Source organism: Larimichthys crocea, chromosome XXIV (assembly GCF_000972845.2).
Source record: "Larimichthys crocea isolate SSNF chromosome XXIV, L_crocea_2.0, whole genome shotgun sequence".
Taxonomy (NCBI): Eukaryota; Metazoa; Chordata; class Actinopteri; family Sciaenidae; genus Larimichthys; species Larimichthys crocea.
In genome coordinates, this window is record NC_040034.1 from 2,135,400 (window position 1) to 2,160,016 (window position 24,617).

At 41.1% G+C, this 24,617-nt stretch overlaps 3 protein-coding genes across 4 annotated transcripts; 2 read left to right on the top strand and 1 right to left on the bottom strand.

The window, feature by feature from the left end:
* Positions 1–1,584: 1,584 nt before the first annotated feature.
* afg1la (AFG1 like ATPase a) lies at positions 1,585–9,422 on the bottom strand. Its single transcript, XM_019277938.2, has 13 exons — positions 9,265–9,422; positions 8,809–9,014; positions 7,357–7,408; positions 7,163–7,264; positions 5,041–5,171; positions 4,841–4,940; positions 4,573–4,631; positions 4,402–4,484; positions 4,245–4,315; positions 4,049–4,149; positions 3,121–3,261; positions 2,916–3,026; positions 1,585–2,189 (listed from the first exon to the last, which is right to left on the bottom strand). Exons 1-13 carry the CDS (start codon positions 9,389–9,391, stop codon positions 2,058–2,060), a joined length of 1,416 nt encoding a protein of 471 aa, XP_019133483.2. The 5' UTR covers positions 9,392–9,422; the 3' UTR covers positions 1,585–2,057.
* Positions 9,423–11,990: 2,568 nt separating this feature from the next.
* LOC104929406 (sex comb on midleg-like protein 4) lies at positions 11,991–16,921 on the top strand. 2 transcript variants are annotated; one of them, XM_010743917.3, is made up of 8 exons: positions 11,991–12,144; positions 13,035–13,271; positions 13,643–13,772; positions 13,871–14,071; positions 14,268–14,429; positions 14,507–14,731; positions 14,819–14,967; positions 15,069–16,921. In XM_010743917.3, the coding sequence occupies exons 1-8, from the start codon at positions 12,142–12,144 to the stop codon at positions 15,192–15,194; spliced, it is 1,233 nt and encodes a 410-aa protein (XP_010742219.1). In that variant the 5' UTR covers positions 11,991–12,141; the 3' UTR covers positions 15,195–16,921. The 2 variants fall into 2 exon arrangements, with proteins under 2 accessions (XP_010742219.1, XP_010742220.1); XM_010743918.3 differs by lacking the exon at positions 11,991–12,144 and adding an exon at positions 12,469–12,670.
* A 2,529-nt stretch (positions 16,922–19,450) lies between these two features.
* Positions 19,451–24,419, top strand: vsnl1b (visinin-like 1b). The gene is made up of 4 exons (XM_010743921.3): positions 19,451–19,854; positions 21,628–21,794; positions 21,881–22,096; positions 23,308–24,419. Exons 2-4 carry the CDS (start codon positions 21,633–21,635, stop codon positions 23,503–23,505), a joined length of 576 nt encoding a protein of 191 aa, XP_010742223.1. The 5' UTR covers positions 19,451–19,854; positions 21,628–21,632; the 3' UTR covers positions 23,506–24,419.
* Positions 24,420–24,617: the final 198 nt, after the last annotated feature.

Here is a 24,617-nt window from a genome sequence, read left to right on the forward strand (position 1 = left end):
ATGTCCGCAGGACCAGTGACGTCACTCTGCACACCTTTTTGTGCAACCGAGAGATGAGTTCATGCTGCAAGAATAAACTCTAAAGCTCAATGAAAACCAATCAGCTGGTCATCCCTGCCTCTAAAAATAAATCAATAAAGTCATGAATCATTGGTCCACCTGACGCCTGAGTGCCCAAACAAGTCATCTGTAACCACACCCACCTGTCAATCAAAGCGTCCACCCTCTTAATCCTGCATAACTTTAAGCCTTAATATAACGTGAACAGGTGAGTTGTATATAAATTCACCCTCAGTACAGTTGTCATGAACGGGGAAATTAGCTACAGAGACCAAAACTGTTTTTTGTACCAGGCTGTAAACATGTTTATTTCTGCTTTAACATGGGGACTTATGGAGACTTTTTACCGCTTGGGCAGGAGCCAATCCGAGCTGACCTAGGGCGAGAAACACTCCGGACAAGTCTGAGTCTAAACATCCGTTAAAAAATGTGAAATCAAAAACCGGGTTTCTAAACTAAAAATACAGAAATACAAAGATAACACAGCGCTGTACCTTTCAAAGAATTAAAATGTCAATAGTCGTGTCAAAATAATTTAATTTAATAATTTGTGATCCCCTAAAGTCAAAACTGCAGATTCTATTTTAATAATTTTCTTACCTGGAACTGTATTGTAGATCATATTGTGTCTTTTAATGACCTGAAGAAGAGTTTATGTTCTTCAGGTACACGCATAAAACACGCAGCAGGTTTTAAAGGCTGATTTTTAGACTAAAGATATTTATATTTGACCTTTTTACCCCCAAATTATAAAGCTAAGTCCCCTCAGCAGGAAAGCAGCATTTAGAAAAACTGAATCATTTCTACCTGTTAAAGTTAAACTAGGCTACAGTCAAACATTTCTTCGGGGGAGTTTGTGGATCTGTATTTGACCTAAAATCCTGACTGTCTGTAACAAAAAGAACAAATTAAGAAGTTTTTCCAAAGTGGAAAAAAAGATTTAAACCAAATTCTAATGAAAGAAAATGACTCATTAATGAAACAACAACAGCAAAACTAAAAATTCACCTGTGTTAAAGTTACTATCAAAATTCATTGAATAAAAAGGTGAGACTGGATCATGACATGTGGTTGTCTTACAACATTATGTTGTCTATACAGTGTATTGATACTAGAAGAATATCCATATTAACATAATATAATTAGCATAATATGAGACCTCTGAGGGTCTAATTAACGTGGCTGTTACCTCACCGACTATTTAGTGGTTTAAACTCAGTTAAATGCAGTTAACATCCTCCAAAATAAATAACCACAAGATAGAACCAACTGTCTCCGTGTATCAGTAACACTTTGGTTTGTGAACTTTGAAGTTAGTTTTTTTTTTTCTCTCACTTTCACCGCCCACGACACTTTTTTTGTTTTTTTGCAAAAGAGCCGTGTCTTATTACCAAGTGTTTAAAACAAAGAAGCCGTTATTTGTTTACGAGGAGTAAAACAGCACTCTGGAGATTAATATGTAAACTCAAACACTTCCTGTTTGGTTTCCTTTTTATCCGCCGAAATGAAAATGAGACATGAAACATTCGTCATCAGAAATAAACACACAGCTTTAAATTGCAGAACTGGTCTGCTGCCACTGTATTTAGGCTTGCATTAGAGTGACATACAGCTCATTGTGATGCATTATATACTGTATATATATACTTTTAGAAACATAAGAGGTTAAAATGTTCGTAAATCTTCATAAAAGTCCATTTCAGTCCACTTCTTTACTCCAGATGTATAAAAGAAAACACAGTTGGACCGCGATATGATACTGAGTTAAAAGCAATATGGCACCCTAAAGTTCATCCGTAAAGTGCAACGTCATAATAAAGTCATGAAAGCCCTTAAGATTTAAATAAATATTCTCTGTGCACGCATCCTGCTGAGCGGTCCCGTTAGGTTTGTGCCGGATGAGATGAGTAGGAGTAGTGTTCAGTCTGGCAGAGAGGAGGAGTACAGTTTATGGAGTATGTCGTGTTGTTTCCCAAGAAAAACAAAAAAAGTTACACCTATGACTTCGCGCTTCTGTCTCCTTCTAACCAATATTCGTCCGTCTGCATCTCCGTGAGTCGGGACACCGTCCTCTGAAAGGCAAACTTCTCTTCCTCTCCGCTGAAGATGGACAGACTGCTGGCTTCATCCTGTTAACACACGGGGGAGTCAGCCGAAAGTGAAACTCAGGATGCTGCTTTGCACGAGTAATTACGCTACAATCTTTACTCTTCATCTTTTGGTCATTACCAAAGATTGTTCAGCTGATCTCGGATCAGTTTTTCCCCAGATAGGGCTAATAAGAGAGACGATAGGAAATGAGGCAAAGAGACGCAACAAAAAGGTCGAAACGGGGACATTTCAGTTTATGGTTGGCACGTTGAGGAGCCACTAAATACCACTTAAATTCAACGTTTCACTGATGTTATGAGACGCTATAAATCTCTGGGTGATTTTTAATTAAAAACAGAATTAATTTGCATTTGGGCAAGATGATTTAACTAGATTTATCACTTCTAAAAACAAAGATTCACTCAGAATACAGCAATTGGAGGACTTGTATTAAGAAAATGCTGCTTGATTGAAGGTCTATTTTTATTCCTGTTTGTCTGTTTATTAGTTATTTAGCAGGATATCCTAAAAACTTTAAAAGGAATTTGGTGGAGAGGAAAGATCCACAGATTTCTCATCATTAAAAGACTAATGCACTCATTATAATTGTAATCACAGACTCAGGTTAAGATGATTTTTCAGTGCACAACAAAAGTGGACTGAGTCACATTCAGCTGTGTGTTGTAAACTCTAAGCTATCTGCATTTTTCCAACTAAAAAGGACACACCCAGCATGAAAAACTGGTTTAACTTGGAGCTCTCACCCTTTTCAGTCCCAGATCGTCCATCAGAATGTGGCTCTCATCGTGACTGTGATCGCCGTCGTGTACGAAAATGTCCTCCAGCGGATGATCTGCGAGAAGCACCACGCGTACCTGCAGCAGGATTGAAACGAAAACACGAAGCTGAAGTCGTGTGTGTGTGTTAAACGCAGGTCAAGTGTGCTCGCAGTTCAAACAGCAGGGTAACCTTGTGGTCGTAGAGGGCGTCCACGAGCGTGATGAGCCGCCTGGCTTGAGTTTTCTTGTTCAGGGTCAGCAGAGGAATGTGTCGGATGAAGATGGTGTCAAACAGCCTGGACATCTCCAGGTAGTCGCTGGCCCCTAAAGGCTGAAACACATTCAAACACAACACACGGTTCAAAGCACACGACACTGGTTTAAGTAGCTTGTTTACTGGGAAGCCGTGGCTTTGAGTTTGTCCAAAGAAATGGGCTGCTTTAGGGCGCGTTCAGACAGACGCCGCCGTGAAAACACAGTTCATTCATCTGAGTGGGGGTGGTGCGCTTTGGCTTAAACTTAAACTCTGACACTCTACCTGTTGCGTTCTGGCTTTGTACCCAGCTTCTAAATCTGAGTCTGACTCGCAATGTACGCTGCAAAATAAACACGAAGAAGTTTAATTTGGTTTGTGTTCGACGGTTTGAAAGAGACAACAGTGGTTGAGGAGACGCAGACAGTGAATGAGGGCGCGAGAGCGTCAGTTTCGGTAAAGCCGGTTAATCTGATTGTTTCACATTTGGTTTGTTGCAGCACAAATAAACACACACACACACATACAGTGATTCACTGCAGCGCCGGATTTTTTCTGAACGTCCCCTTATTCTCTGCGGAGCCACTTGTGAGTCATTTAAACTTTATAGACACAACCAAGAACTGATGAAACCTGTTAAACTCGTTTAAATTCAATTTAATTATAACTTTAACAGAGGATACCAACGAGCACAGACAGAGGATGTCAAACAGTCATACTTTTTAAGATGCTAATCACTGCTCACTAACAACGTGAGAATAAAACCTGATTTGTGTCATAGAAAATGCAAAAATCTATGTCTGAAGATGCAGATTTTCCACGATTATGTCATCGTATGTGTCACACAACATGTATGATAACTTACTCGGTCGCACAGCTCCTCAAAAGTACAGTCTGCAATGGTCCCGCACGCTTTGTTCAGATGGACCTTCCTGTTGTGGACGTTCATAACTCTCGGTCGCGTTACTGCAGAGGGAGAACAGCACACGGTGACGCAGAGCAAACCTAATTACACATCAGCTGCAGGATTAAGTTAAATGTCATCTGAAGGTTCCACTCACTGTCGTTCTGCTTGAAAGCCAGCTCATCGAACATCTTGTCTAGCGTCGTCTCGACATCAGGCTCGCTGGAGCTGCGGTAAATGTAACAGAGAAGTTTTTTTTTTTTAAAAACACAAAACACGCAAACAGCAGATCAAAATCTGGCCGACTTTCTTACAGGAAGTAGAGTTTCCCAGCAGACGGTCTGTTCCTTTTGCGATAATCAATCCCAGAATCCAGGCGGAGAGTTTGACAATGTTTCTGCACGTGAGAGGAAAATGATTAACAGCAGGTGCATTGAAAACAAAGAGAAGACATTTCAACATAATGCACCTGTCTCCTTTCTTACCTGCAGCACAGCGATGAAAGGCACAAAGTTGACTCTCTGCAGCCCGTTTTTATACAAATCTGAGGGAGAAGAGTCATTTTTATATTTACACTGTGCTCAGTTGTCTTTTTTTGATGAGTAATTTAAATAAATATGCTCAGCCTCAACACACCCAAAGGAATCTCGTCTGAGTTTGTAGATCAGCAACACAAAACTGTCAATCTGTGAGTCTGTGAGAGCGTTTGGGTAGATCAGAGATGTTCGGGACATTACGACACTCGTTACTAACCTTCAGGCGGACGATTCGAAGTGGCCACAACGACGACGCCGTTCAGAAACAGATTCTCAAAAAGCTGCTTGAGAATCATGGCATCAGCGATATCAGTGACCTGAAATGTGTGTTAGAAATAAATTCACTTTGGTAAAAAATACTGTCAGATGTCTCTTTTTACAAAGGATCCTGTGGTATGAAGAAACATCGACGATTACCTGAAACTCATCGAAGCACAGAAGACAAGCCTCCTCGCTGATCTCCTCAGCAACCGGAGCAATTGGGTCATAGGATCTGGCCATCTTCCCCGCTTTCCTCTTTGGCATACTCTGTTTTAGCCGATGGATCCCTAAAGACAAAAAAAAAAGAAGAGCAGAAATGAGTCTTGGCTCTGCAGGATGAAGTAGGAGTACAAATTAAAAACACATGAATACGAAACAGTGCTGAACTAAAATTAAAACATAAAGCAACGTTTCTACTTTTTAGTTTTGAGTGTAACTCTTCATATATACATAGAAATCTTCAAAACAGACTGGATGTTTACTGGAGACACTGAAAGTGCTTTGTCAGCAGTGTGCGTATAGACCACAACATGTGAGCAGTACCAGAACCGTAACAAAACCGAAACGTGGTGACTGAAACAGGAAGCGCAAGCGAAGCTCTGCGTTGTTCTACATATAGCGTGTGGTGAAGTGTCGGTTTCAGACCAGAGTCATGAAAGGAAAATGTTATGTTGCAATTAAACACAACAAATTTTTGAACCCTTTCTGACGCAAATATATAGATCCTTTCAAAATAAAATGCTGAGGTGCCGTGCGTCTAAAGCTGATGGTGAAACACACGAGGCTGTTTACACCAAAATATTAACAAAGAGTGCACGCAGCTGCTGATTCAGCAGGTTGTCTGTAACCACTGAAAGGTGATTCATGAAATTTATTAATGATGAATATATGAGTAGGCCAAAAGACGGTGAAGTCAGGCTTTGTTATGGAGGATGTCAGCTGGATTTGAGTGAACTTTTATTAATGGTAACTCATTAAAGATGACAAGAGTATGAAACATTTTATATAATCTGACAGATTATGGAAAGTTGAGGATTTGAGAATGAGATATGGACGCCTTTTCTTATTTTTATGGATAACATGAATATACAAATGCCTGGGAACAGATAAGTTACCAATACCCTGCAGAATGGCTCGAATGAATTGGGGGAGAGAAATAGGATGGTGACCACGTTTTATAACTCTACCTTAAACTGTCTTTTTAAATGTATTATTTTATATACTATTTTACTCTTTTTATATATAAGTATTTTATTATGAGTGTTATTATTATTGTTTGTTTATTTATTTTTCTTCTCTTATGGACTCAATTACTTATTTTCCTCCGAGAGGACTGTTGGTTAGGAGAGGGTGGGAAGGGATTGGAAGGTTTGTTATTGTTTGTTGTGTTTATTGAAAATGACCAAAACTCAATAAATAAAGTTTTGGGGGAAGAAAAAAATCTGACAGATTAGGAGCATGGAGAGTTGATATTGGAGAAGATATATACGTGAAGAAGATTAAAATACAATTAATACAAGATTAATAACAATAAAGATTAATAATACTAATGTGAACTCATATCACCCCGGTCAAATTCAACAAAACGAGTCCTAATATTCCAGATATTTGTTGTTAAGTGTTCTGAGGAAACAGAACATTGTTACACCGTGTTTCATCATTTTTTACAATGCGAGTCATTTCCCGGACGGTGAGTAAGAACGTTCCACTGCAAGAAAACACAGTCATCAGTGCTGAAGAGTATTAACAGGTTTTCAGTTTGTTAAAGTGTGGAAACCTTTTCTGGATTATCACTGCTGCTGCTTTCGGGTTTTTAAAATGTATTTTTCTCATCTCGATTTAATACTTTGTTGCACCGCACAGTTTGTATAGGGTTGTTTAGTTCTCCTTTGCATGCAATACTTTTTTTGTCGTGTCCGTTGTCATTTCTAGGTTTTCTATATGTGAAAAACTCAATAAAGTACCGAACAAAGAACAAAGACGACAGTACAGCCGTTAGAGTGCGTAGGTTGATATTTTCTCACCTCAAAGCCAACATCACCACACTAACGGTAATAATACAAAATGTTTAGAGCTGACACATGGTTTGATTTTTAAACATGTATGTTATGTATCTTTGTTGTTAGGGCTAAACTTTTTGAGATTCATGACAGCTCATCGATCATCCCTCATGTTCAACTTATTCACTCGAATCTTATTTGTTCTCTAGTGGCTGTTAGGAACAACAACAACACGTCTGTCACCGTGCATCATCGGTACAAACACGAAGAAAACTCACTTTTATGCACGTCCAACATGAAGCCGTGGAAATGAACCCTCTTTTTCTTTTCGGTCTCGACGTATGAATAAAACATATCCATCACCATAGTTTTTCCTGTGCCTGAAAAACAATGAAAAAGAAAAACACGCAGTTAAGTTAAGGGGACAAAATGTGAAACATATACATGTCGTTTAAGTTTGTAAGTCTCTTACCAACGTCGCCGTAGATGTAGTAACCTTTTGGAGGCTTCGGCTTTGTGAAAAACTGAAAGAAAAAAAACAGCAAAATCAGATTCAGGATTCATTCCCACATAGAAGAGTTTAAATATGATAAAACAGAGCCATGCAACTAAAGCTCCTGCATAGGGTCCAACGCCATAAACTCAACCCTACTGCATCTCCAATGTGCCCCAAGTGTAAAGTGCAGATTGGTAGTCACTGTACAGCAGTTCTGGTGGTTCATTGGGCAGGAAATTAATACGATTTTACTCATTAACAGAAATAACAACCCCTTACATCTACTACTTGGTATATCCGACCTGTCCGTCGCTGACAAATTTAAAAGAAGACTTCACCTTGCACACTTGCTTTTTGTGCTAGAAAGTGTATCCTGTTAAACTGGATAATGGATAAAGCTCCTTCTAAAGTAGGGATGGGAATCGAGAACCGGTTCTTGTTGATAACCGGTTCCGTGTGTTTCAATTCCATGGAATCGTTTGGCAGTTTATCTAACGATTCTCTTATCGATTCCAGAACTTCCGCAAGAAGTTACGCACGCTCGATTCCAGCAAGCACGACAAATTACGCCACGTAACTTAAGTTTGGCACGTCCAGTGCAATCAGTAGTAAACAATGTCATCCGCTCGGTTCGAACGCTCCAAAGTTTGGCTGCATTTTACCGAAACAGACGTCAACAGGGCGACTTGCAATCATTGCAAAGTGGAGATAACAGCGTCGGGAGGGAACACGACAAACATGCAGAAACATTTGCGCACGCAACATGCAATATTTTTAAATGAATGTTGTGTTTTTGACACGCTGCAGACTGGAGATGAATCTCAACCAGGCAGCAGCCAGACTATGAACACCTCTGCGGTTACTACAGAAGGTAAATAACACACTGCCGACCATGTTAGCGCGATGTGCTTCTTTGTAAAACATGCTTTTTTTCCCCCAAATGAGAATCGATAAAGAATCGAATCGTTAAGAGAATCGATAAAGAATCGAATCGTTAAGAGAACCGATAAAGAATCGAATCGTTAAGCAGAATCGATAATCGGATCGGAATCGTAAAAATCTCATCAATTCCCATCCTTAATCTAAAAGGTACAATGGCAAAGGGTGGTACTCGAATATGTTGCTTTAGACTATCTGACGTGTAAACTGCACAGCAAAGATAAAAAACAAACAAACATGGGAACCCTTTTTGTCATGGTTTGAATATTTCTACTATTTTTGCAAAAGGCAAATAACATTTAATTTTCTTTTTGTTGCTTGTTTCTATGCACGGCAGGATCTTTTGTCCTTATCTTATTTTTATGGGGTGATGAGTTGGTATGTGAGCCAAATGTATGTTATGTTTGTTTTCATGTTATGTTTCATTTCTTGAAAATCTAATAAAAAGAGACATCAGAATAAATAATGACTGGGTGTTTCTGTCTCCACCTTGGAGAAGATAGATGTGGGTGTGTTGCTGTATCCTCGGAGTGTTTTGTGCAGCTGCTCCAGGGTCTTTAACACCGCTTTCTGGTGCTCATCCTCCCGCAGTGTCCCGTCTCTGATCAGCCCGTTGTAGTGATCCATGGGCCCGCTGAACCCGGCGGAGGTGACGCCGCCCTCCTCCACCTGCTGCTCGGCTTTCACAGAGTAACCTTTGGGCACATTGGACACATGAAACCTTCAGAAAAATGTGTCTGCTCAAGCGGAAAGTCACGATACTGATCCAATGGACCGAGAGTGCAGGGACAAAACCAAAACAGGAGGAAACAGCTCGGTCAGTCTGCACAAATATTCAGAATAATGTGGATTCATTGTAATTAAATGTTAATTAAAGGGATGTCACAGAGACAGGTCCACTAAAACCCGCCTCCATCAGCTGGACTCGGCACAAACTGGACTCACCTCGTCTGCAGACCTCCGGCAGAGACTTCAGGATCCGCCTGGAGAAACATCTGAAGGTCCAAAGAGTCCTGAAGCCCAGAGAGACCGAGGGTGACATCTGTAAACACAGCGGCATGCACGCTGCCATGATGGCTTCAAAAGTCTGCAGCTTTATTAACACAGAGACAGAGACAGAGACAGAGACAGAGACAGAGACAGCCAGCAGGGGGCGGAGTTCACATCCCTGCAGCAACACACACACACACACACACACACACACACACACACACAGTGTTATGGTTCAGTTTGCAGCTTCTAGGCTTATAAAGTGCACAGCCATGTTTTTAGTGACATATATTTTTAATTACATTAGAATCAGCTTTTATATCGACACATGGAGCGGGTCCACTGAGGTGGAGTCCGCCATCTTATTACAGTAGAGAAGGGCTAACAGCTAACTGTTATGTTCTGCTACGTCCGATAGTTTTCTGGAATATATACTGTATATATTCCCTGTATATTCCATATATATTCTGTAAATACGCTGTATATATTCCGTATACATTCCGTAATTATGCTGTATACATTCTGTATATATTCCATATATATTCCGTATATAGTCCGTATATATTCCGTATATATTCCGTATATATTCCGTATATATTCCCTATATATTCCATATATATTCTGTATATATTCCGTATATATTCCATATATATTCCGTATATATTCCGTATATACTCCATATACATTCCGTATATATTCTGTATATATTCCATATACATTCCGTATATATTCCGTATATATTCCATATATATTCCGTATATATTCCGTATATATTCTGTATATATTCCATATATATTCCATATATATTCCGTATATATTCCATATATATTCCGTATATATTCCGTATATATTCTGTATATATTCCATATATATTCCGTATATACTCTGTATATATTCCGTATATATTCCGTATATATTCCATATATATTCCGTATATATTCTGTATATATTCCATATATATTCCGTATATACTCCGTATATATTCCATATATATACATACCGTAAAACTATCGGACATAGCTGGAGTCCGCCGCCTTACGAGAGGGTCAAACTTATTCTTTAACTCTTTACTGTAGCACAAGAAAAGCCAAGAGAGCCATAAAAACATGAGGAAGTGTTAGATTAGCTTCTTATCTTTATGTCATTAATCATAGTTTTAATGCAGAACTGCTATGACTGATAGTAATATGGGATATGTAACTAAATACTCTTCAATCTATATATATCTTTGTCTCAGTTTTATTTAGACTATTTGTCAGAATAAACAAGATAGTCAAAGAATGTGAATTTTGGGAATTATTACAGATTTATTGCACAATACACACACTACATTTCATCTGTCAGAATATAGATTTATGACTGTACACCTGGAATGGAGATGCTGAAAAGACATATTGTGTTTTGTGTGGCAGAAATGTGGATAGCAGAGAAACTGCAAAAATGCAAATCAGTGAAATGAAAATACAGGCTGAGCCTTCCCACTCACCAACACAAGAATATTAAAAATCACACTGTAAAATAAACCAGTTACATGAACACATTATTGAGGACAAATCAGATATTTAGGGCATATAATATTTAATAGATAAGCAACCATTATTATGTTTATGGTATTATATTTTTAGAGCTGCATCTAATGATGACTTGTTATGTCTTGTTTAACAGAAGAAACAGAAGATATTAAATTAAACAGTCATATAAAACAAATTGAATTTTGTCAATTGAAATAATGAATCAATGGCCTAATTGTTTCAGCTCTAATATTGTTGTCTGCAGTAATATCGGATAACTGCTGTTTGAATAATACAGAGCTGCAGCTAACAACTATAGATTAATTTATAGAGATTATAGAAAGTGTTGCAGCCACAGTTATAAGTATTACAAGCACAAAACACACAGATGATACATACGTTTAAAGTGACTACAGTATAGCTAGAATTCAATAGTTCTATACATGTAAAACATGAATGTTAAACCACAGCGGGGCCAAAATATACATAAACTCTGTACAATAACTTGTGCATTCTGCAGTTTTAGTCAGTGAATTAGTCAGTGCAAGTTATGTATTAATGTCCATATCCAAAAAGTCAACTATTGATTATTAATTTGTCAATAAAATGTCAGTTCATAGTGACAAATGTCATGTTATAATTTCCCAGACGTCTTCAAACAGTCAAATATATTCAGTTTATCTTCATACGTGACAAAGAAAAGCATCAATCTTCACATTTTAGAAGATTTAACCAAGAAGGTGCATTTTTGCTTAAACTTAAAATTATTAATGTTCATTTAATTATTTTTCTGTCTCTAAACATACAGATTCAAAGCTACAAATGACAATTTTTAGACAGACACGGCTGAAAAAATAAAGACAAAAAAAAAACAAAAAAACAATCATACTTTCAGACTTTTTCCAGAGGAATATTCTCGTTATAATTAACAGCAGAAACTCTGTCCTCAGTCTAATTATACCACCACAGCAGCACAGAGCTCAGACCAAACATGGCAGACAACCATCAGGGTGTTACAGGGGCTTACAGGCTTGTTGCCATGACAACAGAGGAGCCTTTCTCCCCCTCTCTCTCTCTCGCTCGCTCGCTCTCTGTCTCTTTAATGCACACACACACACACACACACACATGCATGCACACACACACTGTCACTCTCTCTGTCTGTCTGCCTCTGTTGTACACACACACACACACACTCATATATATACAGTATTACAGTGGAATCCGCCTGGCTTTGAGATCCGTGTTCTGCTTATTGGAGGCAGGCAAAAGATAGGAAACACAGCACGGAGCGTAGGGGACACTCCACATCTGTTTCTGGATGGTGAGTGTTATTTGTTTACATCCTGCATCCTTTGACAAATCTGCTTCGAATCCATTTACGGGGGTATGAATCGCTGTTTCCTGTTGTTGGGTCTGCTGCAGCATGGGAGATGTGTTTTCTTTTCTTCTTTCTTCTCTAGCTTCCTCTTCTGCTTCTTCTTCTTCTTCTTCTTCTTCTTCTTCTTTTTTTTTAAAGATTAGGGTGGAAGCTGTCATCGTAATGGTAATTCATAGCTGGGTAGCCATGGTGAAGTCAATTTCCCCCTCCCTCTGCCACTGCTGAATGCATTAGTCTAATGAGATGTCTGCAGCCTGTGTGCCGAGCAGCAGCAGCAGCAGCAGCAGCAGCAGCAGTGGTGGCGGTGGTGTTTTAACCAAAAAGGGGGACAAGGAAAAAAGCCACATACAGCAAGAGCAAGATGGCTTTCCCTGCATTGATAGGGATTTAGCTTTATGGTCAACTTTAGGCTCCGGGGATTTAAGACAAAAGGGCTTGGCTCTTGGGCTTTCACAATAGAAGACAGCAGGTAATAGACACCCCCCCTCCTCTCTCCCTCTCTCAGGTTTATTGGTGTGTTATCAGTGCAGGATGGAGGTGCTGTTTCCCCTCCACGGCTCATGCACGGCTGCCTTTTGTGTTGTTTGATTATTATGGTGCTCTGCTAAATGCTGCTCCTCTCACACCGCATTGCTCAGCTGAGTATTCTGCAGTCTCGCAGTGTTTGGATGTTGTACACCAAGCCATTCCGCTTCCTGTTACTGTGTCTGCTCTGAACTGATGCTAATGTGGCTCTGTGGTGTGTAGCCGCTGAGGGGAAGGTGGATTAATGTGCAGGCAAAGTGCATGTTTCTCTTGGATTTGAGCTCAACGGTTGTTTCCTTTGTCTCCAGCTCCAAATGAGTGTACCTGCAGCAACGGCACAGAAATCAGACGGCAACAACAGTGAAATGCAATCAGCTGCAGTGGCTCCCTCCTTCATCCCCAGCCAGTCGGGGAAGATACCAGGCAGGAAGAGAGGGAGACCCCCACTCCGCAATGTCGCCAAGATGGATTTTCCTAACCGTTACCCGGAGTCGCTCCCGCCGCTCAAAGTGCCAAAGAAGAGGGGGAGAAAACCGGGCTTCAAGGTCAGCCAGAATCAGTGTGTGTGTGGAGGGGGAGAAACAGAGGGGGATGAGATGTGGTGTGTGTGAGTGCAGTGTGTTTAAAAATGCATGTGTACACAGAAATGCACAGACACACAGGCTCCATGCTCTTCGGATTTTGTGGGACCCCAGTGTAACAGAAAGAGACATAACATCTGGCCCCGCTGTGGTTTAACATTATGGAAATGTTTATGCATCGTAAATATGTCTGATTTTATTCATAAACACACAAATAGTTCATCGTCTGTGGCATAAAACCTACAGCTTTAAACATGCATGATATCCCGATTATTCCACCAACCACCTCCCTACGCGATTTAGTATGTAAACACAGTGTGTAAAAACTTCCACAGCTGAAACCGAGGATGGTGATGACACCGTTGGCTATCTCCCCACCCAGCAGCACCCCTGAGCCCGATATGAGCTCCATTCCTCAGGATGCCGCCACCATCCCCCACTCTGCCACGCCCCAGGTGCTTACAGGTAGGACACAAAATACTCTAACCCCACCCTATGTAAGAAACATTAATGGACCTCTTTGTATTTACTCAATCTCCACCTGTGTGTTCTCCCTGTATCAGTCTGTATCTACATAAACAAGCAGGCCAACACAGGCCCCAACCTGGACCGGAAGAAGATCCAGCAGCTCCCCGATCACTTCGGACCCGACAGGCCCTCCGTGGTTCTCCAACAAGCCGTCCAAGGTTGCATCGACAGCGCCTTCCAGCAGAAAACAGTGTTCACCCTCCTCACGCAAGGCTACGGGGGAGAAAAAATATCAGGTGTTGTACAAAGACCTCCCTCAGGTGTTGCTTTCTATTTGTTCAGTAGCTTTTTTTTAAAAAAAAAAACACTTTACCTGAGGTGGCACTGACTAGAAAACATGCATTATTGAATGTTTGATGATTTAACTGATGAGAAAATCTGCTTCTAGACTGTGATGTTGTTTCAAGTGGTCCCCCTGTTTTACTCCCACAGCCACATTTGATGGGAAGCAGCACCTTCTCAGCCTCCCCGTGGTGAATAGCATCGACTATGTGCTTCGTTTTCTCAAGAAGCTCTGCCGCAGCTTGCACTGTGAAAACCTCTTCAGTGATCAGCCCATTACCCAGCACAGTGGTGGCTCCTACCAGTCAGATGGTACTTCTTAATTTCCCGTCTTATATATGCTACAATGCTGATTCTTGAGGCTAATTTTTGACGTCTGTCATCTTCAGCTGAAACATCTATGGCCGAGGACTACCATCTAGACCAGTCTGATGGCAAACGCTACTCCGTGGACCCGGGCGATTCGGCTTTCAGCTCCATAAGCTCGTCCTACTCGCCAAAGTCCTCCTATGGGTTTCGTTCGTCACAACAGTTCTCCAACGGCTCGGCCTCCATGAACATGTGCCGGCAGTCGTCCACCAGCCCAAACACGTTCCCAGAGAGCAACAGGACAGGTGAGAAGTCACAGAAAGACCAAACCAAGATCTTTCCTTCTCTGCGGTACAAAAAGTAAAGCTCTGCTCTTTCCTTTCTTCTTCCAGGAGGTTACAATGCATCTTCAGAGTCCCAGGAGTCCAAGGCTCCACCCAATAAAGACCCATCTACCTGGTCTGTGGAAGATGTTGTCTGGTTCATCAGGGATGCAGATCCCCAGGCTCTCGGCCCTCATGCAGACGTCTTTAGGAAACATGTAAGTTCATTTTCCATTGTGTTCTTGATAGGCTGCCTTGTTCCTTGTCACCCATTTCTTGCTGATTTGCCACCAACTTCTTCTTCTTCTTCTACTCTCAGGAGATAGATGGAAACGCTTTGTTGCTCCTAAAGAGCGACATGATCATGAAGTACCTTGGACTGAAGCTGGGGCCAGCCTTGAAGCTTTGCTACCACATCGACAAACTAAAGCAGACTAAGTTCTGAAAACCTGCGACCATTTTCTCCCCTCCCTGAATCCAACAGTACATTTGAAACATCCAGGTCTGTGAACCAATGGGAGGAAGGTGCATCTCTTCCTTTAGCATTCCACCAGAAGTAAGATCCATCACTAATTTTCTCTGCCACAAATTTTTTAAAAATCAGCTGGAATTTAAATAAAAATCTAAGAAAGAGTGTTCAAGTGTTACCGGGCAGATAACTTCAACTTCAAAAACTGTTGCTTATTTACACATCCAGCAGCTATTATCACTCATTTGGAGTCTTTTAGCTCTGTTTTTGGTCTCTTCCAACATCTGGAAACATCTGGAAACATCTGGCCCTTTAGCTGCTGAATGCTGCACTATGTTCACTTGCTACTCGCTTCACTGTTTGGTGCTGAGCAGATCATGTAAAGCTGCGCAACTTGCGGCTGAAAATGATGCCATGTGAACAGTGAAAGTGAACCAAGGCAGTAAAGCTGAACTCTAAATGTTCAAATTTGGTTAAATACCACTAAAGGAAGTGACTCTCTTCCCCCATTGTGCTCACAGACCGGGTCCCGAAGATTTCCATGATGTCATGTAGTGATAATCGACAAATTCACCCCTGTCTTTCTTCTTTCTCTCTCGTCTCTTCTCTTACTTACTTACTTACTCGACTTTTGGCACAGATTTTGAACTGAAAAACCGTCAGATTGTGGAATGCATCCTTCATACACACGTTAACTAATGTAATCAGTAAAAGACAGGCCAGCGTTTGTCTCACGAACCTTCACGAGCAGCACATCCGTCTGCTGCATGCAGATTTCATCCTATATATATTCATTATCTGACAAGAAATGTATAACAGAAAACACTTTATACCTTTAAAAAAAAAAAAAACTTTCACGTTGTCAAATCTCACTATAGGATCTTGTTTACTTGCATCTACCAAGCTGAAAACATATCTATAACTGTAACAGGTGCATTAAATACTACATTGCTTTTTGATTGAGAGATTTAGAAAATCATTTTGATACTATTTTTTCACATTACTATGTAACAACAAAAAAAAAGTAATGTTCCCATTGGATTTGTCATTCTTTTTTATTATAATTTTAATATTTAAAAAAAACAAAAACAGTATAACCTAAACAAAACGTAGCCTACATAGAGAGACAGTAGATCTCTTGTTAGTATATATATAAAGGAAAATGACAGCATTGTGAACATGATATATTTATGTTGCGATATGCAAGATTGTTACACGCCTGTTATCTCTGTAGGCTCTTCATGTATGCTCATATGAACGTTTTTTTAAATTCATATGTTTCTATGTTTTTATCAAGCATCGGTGTTGATACAAAAGTTGTCAAAACACACTAAACAGTTAAATGTTACACTGAGAAAACCTAAACGGCCATGTAAATGGGTATATAATATAGTATTGCTTTTGTATACCACTTTTGGTGTACAGTATGCATCATTTTTTATTCAATTAACCTTTGTAAGTGAATGCTGCTGTAAAGATATTACATGTAAGCCATGCCTAGTGAGATCAAGCTAAGGTGTTTTATTTTGAAAATCACTATGAATAAGAGTTTTAGAGAAAGCTGAGTGGATCAGAACTCTATGCTGGTGCTAAAGTTATCTATGTATTTAACTGTTTGCCTTTGTGTTTGTGAGATGTAAAGGAAATCTTATGTGTATACTGTACTGTATGTGAGTATTAAATTAAGAAATCAAGTAATCAGAGGTTCGTGTGTGGATTAGACTTTTTATTCACACGTTTCAGCGTCGATCCTGACCCGACAGGACACGTCTGCGATGTTGGATTTTTATTCAAAAGCTCTAAGACATTTAAAAGGATCCAGATTTGGATGTGGGTCCACACGTCTGAGAATTACTTTGGCTGGGAGCCTCATCTGTGCTTCAAAACACACAATTTAACAAAGGTGACCTATATCTGCGGCTCCCAACCTGCCGTCCTCCAGGGGTCCTTATCCGAGCTCTCGAGGGACCTCCTAAATCAGGAACAGGTTCACTTCTTTACTCTTGTACTCACTGTAGATTTCACAGGTTTCACTCCCAATCAGCCCACATTTTCACGTCTTTCCAGTCAAATTCACACCTAACGCTGAACTTTTGGAGGCGTGTGGACCAGCGGAGATCTATTTAGAGGTTCTTGGCATGAAAATATTTGGGGCCCCTCTTTGCTTATATCATCATCAGGATTGAGTCATGGTGAAATCTGATTTTAGTGGTGTCCAGATCAATGTGCTCGAGAGCCACAGGGCAAAAAAAATGAGCCGCTGGATCCCGGTAAACATGCCGTGCATTGCACTGCTGGTTTGCTGTGTGACATAAATTAATCTTGGAGCAAGTAACATATAACTCAGCACAAAATCAGCTGAAACAATGAAGGTGTTATAGGAATAGTTTGAGAATATGGTTATTAGTTTTCTTGATGAGAAGATTGATGCCACTCTCACGTCTCTGCGGTAAATATGAAGCCAGAGTTGGCTTAGCTTAGCATAGAGACTGGAAATAAAGGGAAATACCTAGCCTATTTCTTATACACTAATGACAACATGGTTATTCAGATTATATGCTGACATATAAATAGAACCCCAGATCTTACACACTGGACCTTTAAGGCCAGCATCATGACAGCTGATATATTCCCCACACTCCCACATTCCCAAACACTAATTGTTTACAATCAATCAAATCACCAGAAACCATTTACCACACAGTCAGAGCCGTGGCTACCTGCGGTCATGTTAAAGGATAGGCTCATTGTTTCAAACCCACCTCATCGCTCACGTCTACGGGAGGAGTGATTGGACGCTGTAATCCTTCCCTCTGCCCCTGAAAACCATTTTTGCACAGAGTGTGTCTCCCTCTTCTCTCACTGTACACATCTCTACAGAGCCAGTATGGACTGGAGGAACAACATACTAGTATCCTGTAACATACAATATGTTTAATGGTTGTATGGAGATTTATTCCTGACACATTATGAAGATGTAAAGCTCTGTGAATACTAAGAAATGAGGACAAATCTTTAAACCTTCATACTCTGAAATAAAACCTACAGACAGTGGCGGACTCAGGCTGTTTGAGGGCCAAGGGGTAAAAAATAAAAAAAAGGGCACCACCCTGCAGAAAGTTGTGATGCATTAAAGGTGCCATGGTCCATTTCAGAAGCCTCCGAGATGCGGGTGTCCGTCCGGCTCCGCTGAGAATATGTGGCTATTCTAGTTCTAGCTGACAGGAAGTCAGACACAGAAACGGCATAGAGAATAGGGTAAATTTTCAAAATAAAACACCTTCTGCAAGCTTCCAAACAGCCAAAAAGGAAACACATAGCATATTTACATATTAAGAAGCACATAAACCAAGAAAATCTGGAGAAGTTAACAAAGTCTGAGGGACAAAACGCTTCGGAAACACACACCAGTAGCACCACTGACAGTATAAACAATGGACGATGTATCCATGATGTCGCCCACAGGTTTCTGACGAGTCGTTTTGGAGCTCAAAATCTGCAGCACTGGCCACCACGATGTGGATCATCGGCAGACCTGAGGCGGGCTGAATGACACCTGAGTGCTCAAACAAGCCATCTGTAACCACACCCACCTGTCAATCAAAGCGTCCACGCTCTTAATCCTGCATAACTTTAAGCCTTAATATAATGTGAACAGGTGAGTTGTATATAAATTCACCCTCAGTACAGTTGTCATGAACGGGGAAATTAGCTACAGAGACCAAAACTGTTTTTTGTACCAGGCTGTAAACATGTTTATTTCTGCTTTAACATGGGGACTTATGGAGACTGACTCACTTCTGGAGCCAGCCTCAAGTGGACGTTTGTGGAACTGCAGTTTATTTTTTATTTTTTTGGCCACGAAGGCTGCTGCTTGGTTAGCACCCTAGAGGGCACTTAAATCTATAAAAAATAAACCTAGGGGGCATTTCTTTCATACTTGGGGGGTGTGATCACTTCCTCTAATGTCCCTATAAGTCCAACAGTGTTTACAGATAACTGTGTGGTTATAAAATGTGGAAAATTCAAAACAATCTGGTGTAGTCAAATATTGTGAATGGATAAAATCCTGTCTGGCACACAGTAAACATGGGGCCCTTATTATCTAGATTATTGGCAATAAAACTCCAAATATTCTTATTAATGACGTTTAATGGCCACAGGACTCAAATATGGTTACAGGGTCATAAATAAAAGGAAAAACACAATTTCCAAATTTATTTCCTGATGATGAAATTTCAGTCTGACCATCCTCATCACGATGAAGGATCCGGTTATAACGTGACAGGAGGATCCAGCTGAACCCAAACCCGAGCGAGCGGCAGAGCAACAGTGAACTTATGATCAGGCTGTGATGCGCACGGGTGACGCCGCGCTCCTGTAGTCGCATAACCAAAGACTGGCGTGGGATCGGTCCCTGCTGCGCCTCATCTGGAATAACGTCGGGGGGAAAATCCAGAAATTCATTTAGCGGCTGCCTTTTTATTTTTTAGAGGAAAAGAAAAAGGAGGCGAGCAGCGTTGGAAAGAATCTCTTTTCGGGGGCAAACGTTTCCATTCGGAAGAGGGTTTTCTGTACTTTGCAGAAACCAGAGCAGATTTATTCCGATTATCCACCAAATATAGGCTGTAACACGGTAAGAAGTGATCGCCCTGCAGATGTACATGTACATGTTTTTTTGTCGGATTGTAGACGCAGCGAGCTGTGGATGCTTTATCTTGGATGTGTCATGTATTATTTTTTATTTATTTTTGATATTTTCCATCTGTTTGAATGAATGGGATCGGAGCACAGAGAGAGAGAGAGGGAGAGAAGAGGGGGGTGGGGGTGGGCTGGCATCACGGGCACCTGCGCATCCCTTAAAAACGAAGCCACTGCGTTTTGCCTGGAAACAACCAGGAAAAAAAAACACACACACACACAAGAGAGGGGATGATTTGACGAATAAACACCAAGATTTGCGCATTTTACTGCCTTTTTTGCGCCTCTTAGGTGACTCCAGTTGCGCCGATTGAGCTGTCTTGTGTTGTAAAAACATGTTTGGTGGTGATTTTCTTGGTTTTCTGGCAGGATGCGCATGCAAAGATGCGATTAGGTTGCAGGGAGGTGATGTGGAAACACTCTCACTGCGTCGTTTCCATCGGAATGCAGCAGCAGCAGCAGCAGCAGCAGCAGCTCAGCCTCTCTGCTCTCTTTAACAGCATTAACTCGGGATGTCATTGCCCTAAAGCACGAAATAAAAACAGCATCTATTAGGGCCTGTTCGAAGGGGGGCCCCTACATGTCATTCATACCTGTGGGGCCTGCCTTGTGCGCTATGAGGCGGTTATTTCTCCGCAGTTGCATGATGTCGAGGCGCACCAACGCTGCTCAGCTCACAGTTTGTGAAAAAAAACCTCAAGGTCATTCACTGTAGTCGATTTTAGACGTTCAACCCGCACTCGGTTCCCTTTAATTACCAATCAGGCTCTTCAGGACAAACAAGGTGCACATTTAAAGGCTTGTGGTTTGCACTGATTTGGGCTGCAGCAGCGCACATTTGTGCTGTTTGTTGTGGGAAAGGCCTGATCTCAATGCAGTGCTGGAGCTGTCCAGCCTGCTGTCATGCTGCTGCTGCTGCTGCTGCTGCTGCAGAGAGGTGGACCATATGTTGATGTCAAGTGTTGGAGGTTCCCACCCCAGATGTGCAAATAGTAGTCTCATTTATTTTTTTTTTAATCATGCATTGTGAATTGACGCATTCTTGGACACTTGATTTGCCATACTATGAGTCAATAATTAATGAATCCCAGCCTGCTCCGGTATGGTCACTCCAACTTGTCAGGGGCCGTTCAGTGTTCATGAACTAATCCAGACTCATTTAGTCTGTGGATCATTCCACAACTGGCTTAAACATTATGTTACATACAAGCTATATATCCCTGCTCACTGCTGATCCAGATTACAGCAGGCCTGCTGCTGCTGCTGCTGCTGCAGCTGTGCGCCCCCTGTATCCATACTCAGGCCTCTCTTTACAACCGAGCGCAGGCTTTGTTGTCATTGTCAGGTTATAGGACAGTGTTTGCAGTGGAAACTTGATAGCAGCGATCGAACATTTGATGAACTGGATCTGCTCTGACAGTGATGATCCAGGTCAGTGCTACACGGGGGCCACAGACTGGCATAAACAGGCTGGAAGGGACAGAAATAGAAACACGAGCACAAGGGAAATATTTGCTGCCTACTCCCCCTCCACACACACACACACACACACAAAAACACACACATTTACTCTCTGTACTCGTGTTTGAAGTGGATATTTTAGGAAAAAAACATAAAGGGAAGTTTTTCCTCTGCTGTGCTAGAGATGTTCATGCTGCCATCGCTCAAGCATAGATAAACGCATTATTCACGTGTTCTCGCACCACAGGAATCATGGGAAAGCAGAACAGCAAGCTGACTCCCGAGGTGATGGAGGATCTGGTGAAGAGCACAGAGTTTAACGAACATGAGCTGAAGCAGTGGTACAAAGGCTTCCTGAAGGACTGCCCCACCGGCAGGCTGAATCTGGAGGAGTTCCAGCAGCTTTATGTCAAGGTTGGTTTGGAACATCTAATCATAAAACTACTGCTCTTGCAGCCCTGGTTGAATTATTAAAACACACCTCTCCCTAACATTTGCAGTTCTTCCCTTATGGCGATGCATCCAAATTTGCACAACACGCCTTCAGAACCTTTGACAAAAACGGAGACGGAACCATCGATTTCCGAGAGTTCATCTGCGCTCTGTCCATCACATCCCGTGGCAGCTTTGAGCAGAAACTCAACTGGGCCTTCAACATGTATGACCTGGATGGTGACGGGAAAATCACCAGAGTGGAGATGCTGGAGATAATCGAGGTAAGGGATTAACGAGTCATTAAGCTCTCGCTCATCAGGGGACTGGCTGGGTTTGGGTTGTTATCAGTCTCCTGCACACCTGCAGTGTGCGATGGCGTGATGACAGTCAGGCGGCAGCTCCATAACGACACAACTGCAGTTGTATTGAATTACATCGTGCCTTTTTCTGGAAACACAATCACTATAGTAAATCTGATACGTCTTTGTGACATTGGAGCGTATTGACGATTCCCGTAGTGATAAATGTGGTGCTTTATTGCAAAGTATCAAAACCAGCCAATTTTGTCTGACTTCGCTTTTTTCATTGGCCCAAATATGATCATGGAGCATAAACTAGACGTCCGATCACACTGTTAATTACATAAAAATGAGCTGTTATAATTGACTTTTTCATTAGATCGCTGGTCAAGTTTACATTAATACTACCACCACTCAAAAATCTGGCTCTGGTGAGGATAAGCGGTTACAGAAAATGGATGGATGGATGTTAGACATTCACCTATTCTCGTTTTTAACAGTTTAAACCATTTATAACAGTTTCAACCACTTAAAGGTCCAGTGTGGAAGATCAGGGGCCTCTATTTTCAGAATAAGCAGACATGGTATATAATATTCATAACTATGTTTTCATGCATGTATAATCACCTGAAAATAAGAATCTTTTTGTTTTTGCTACTTAAAAATGTATATCTACAGCGGGTCCTCTTTCAGGGAGTGTTGTTTCACCTTTTACACTAGGAAAGCGAGGGTGATGTGAGGAGATTGCAATGCAGCGATTCCACCATTAGATGCAACTGAATTCTACACACTGGACCTTTAATAGCAAACCATTTAAACTGTTTGTTTGTTACTCTTACAGAACAACTAAAAACATTAATCTAACTATTCCAACCATCTTTTCATTGCTTTTCGTGCATTATTTCAGATTTTCTTTGCTATACAGTCTTGCAACACGTGGCGTGAACTGACTGAGTTTGATGGGCAGCTCACGTTATTGTAAATTGTGTCGCACAATTTGTCCCATTTATGTTACACAAAACCAAAATATTAAGTACAAACAATAATCAGTTGAATAAATTAGTTTAGCTTTACGTACTCGTTGGCAACTGCAAAAGTTCCCTCTGCTGTATGTTGATGGGGCTTCAGGCTTCACCAGATTACGTAAGAGGGAACAATCCTCGGCTAATTTTCTCACTGCACCTCACCCGCAGGCTATCTACAAAATGGTGGGCACTGTGATCATGATGAAGATGAACGAGGACGGCCTGACACCAGAGCAGAGGGTGGACAAGATCTTCAGCAAAATGGATAAGAACAACGACGACCAGATCTCGTTGGAGGAGTTCAAAGAGGCGGCGAAGAGCGACCCGTCCATCGTGCTGCTGTTGCAGTGTGACATGCAGAAGTGAGGCCGCCCCGCTTCCCGTCGCTCGCTGCCTCTCCTCCGTCTGTAATCCACACACTCTGGACAGCAGCACGTTTTAATGTCTCATTCTAGGTTCTCTGCCATTTCCACAGGAAAAAAACAAACAACAACAAAACAAACAATGCTTGGACTATTTTTCAATGGACTCGCTTCTTGTGGTTGTATGCATGAGAATGTCAAATGCTGAATAATTTTGAATATAGCTATAAGATATCATACATTTCTATTTCAAGACATGCCAATGTGATTCGTGCACAGTAACCCTATACATTCTCATTCAACCTTAGCTTGTATATCAGTGGAGCACTGCATTCAATTATGTTCCTGCAGTATTTAGGATCCCCCAGTGTTGACTGCTGCAACTACTGTACGCTTTACATAATAGTAACAAAACAATAATTCCTATGATAATTGTAACTGTCTCTACTATCCAGACTTGTTGAGCTCTTGGAGAATAGAGAGGCTCCTGTCTGTTCCAGATGTTTTCTCACGATGGAACCAAGAAGAGTAGGTTCTTTGCATGCATATATTATGTGTCGAAAAAAAAAAAAAAAAGATATAATCTCTTACCTTTTTGCATCTTTAGGTGGTTATAAAAGAGAAACCCTCCACGATTCATTTAGTATTGTTGCATGGGATGTACAGTGTGTGACTCATCTGACTTTCATTAGATCACCTCCAGTATAACGTGGGAGCATGCTTCCCTTCATTCGATACACGTGTATGTGTGACACTTTTTTATTTATTTTGGGAGATATATTTGGGTTGCAGTTGTGGGCTAAAGCTTTTCACATAAACACTGTATTTACGTTTCGCTTCAGTGACTTCTGGGATGAGCTGAAATATATATTTATCGTACTGCTGCCGCTCTATCTAGGAGTTTTAAAGGCCCAAATTTTGTCACGAGGCGCAGTACCGCGTTATGCATTATTCCCCACACTGATCAAAAAAAAAAAATTGGCTTCTTTTTTTCAAGCTGCTTCTTTGATTTAGACCAAAACGACTGATCTCAGTACATATCAATATGTTTACACAAAGGAAGAGCACTGCAAAATGAGTAGAGTCTTCACGTAGAGGCTTTTGACCTTGTTGCTG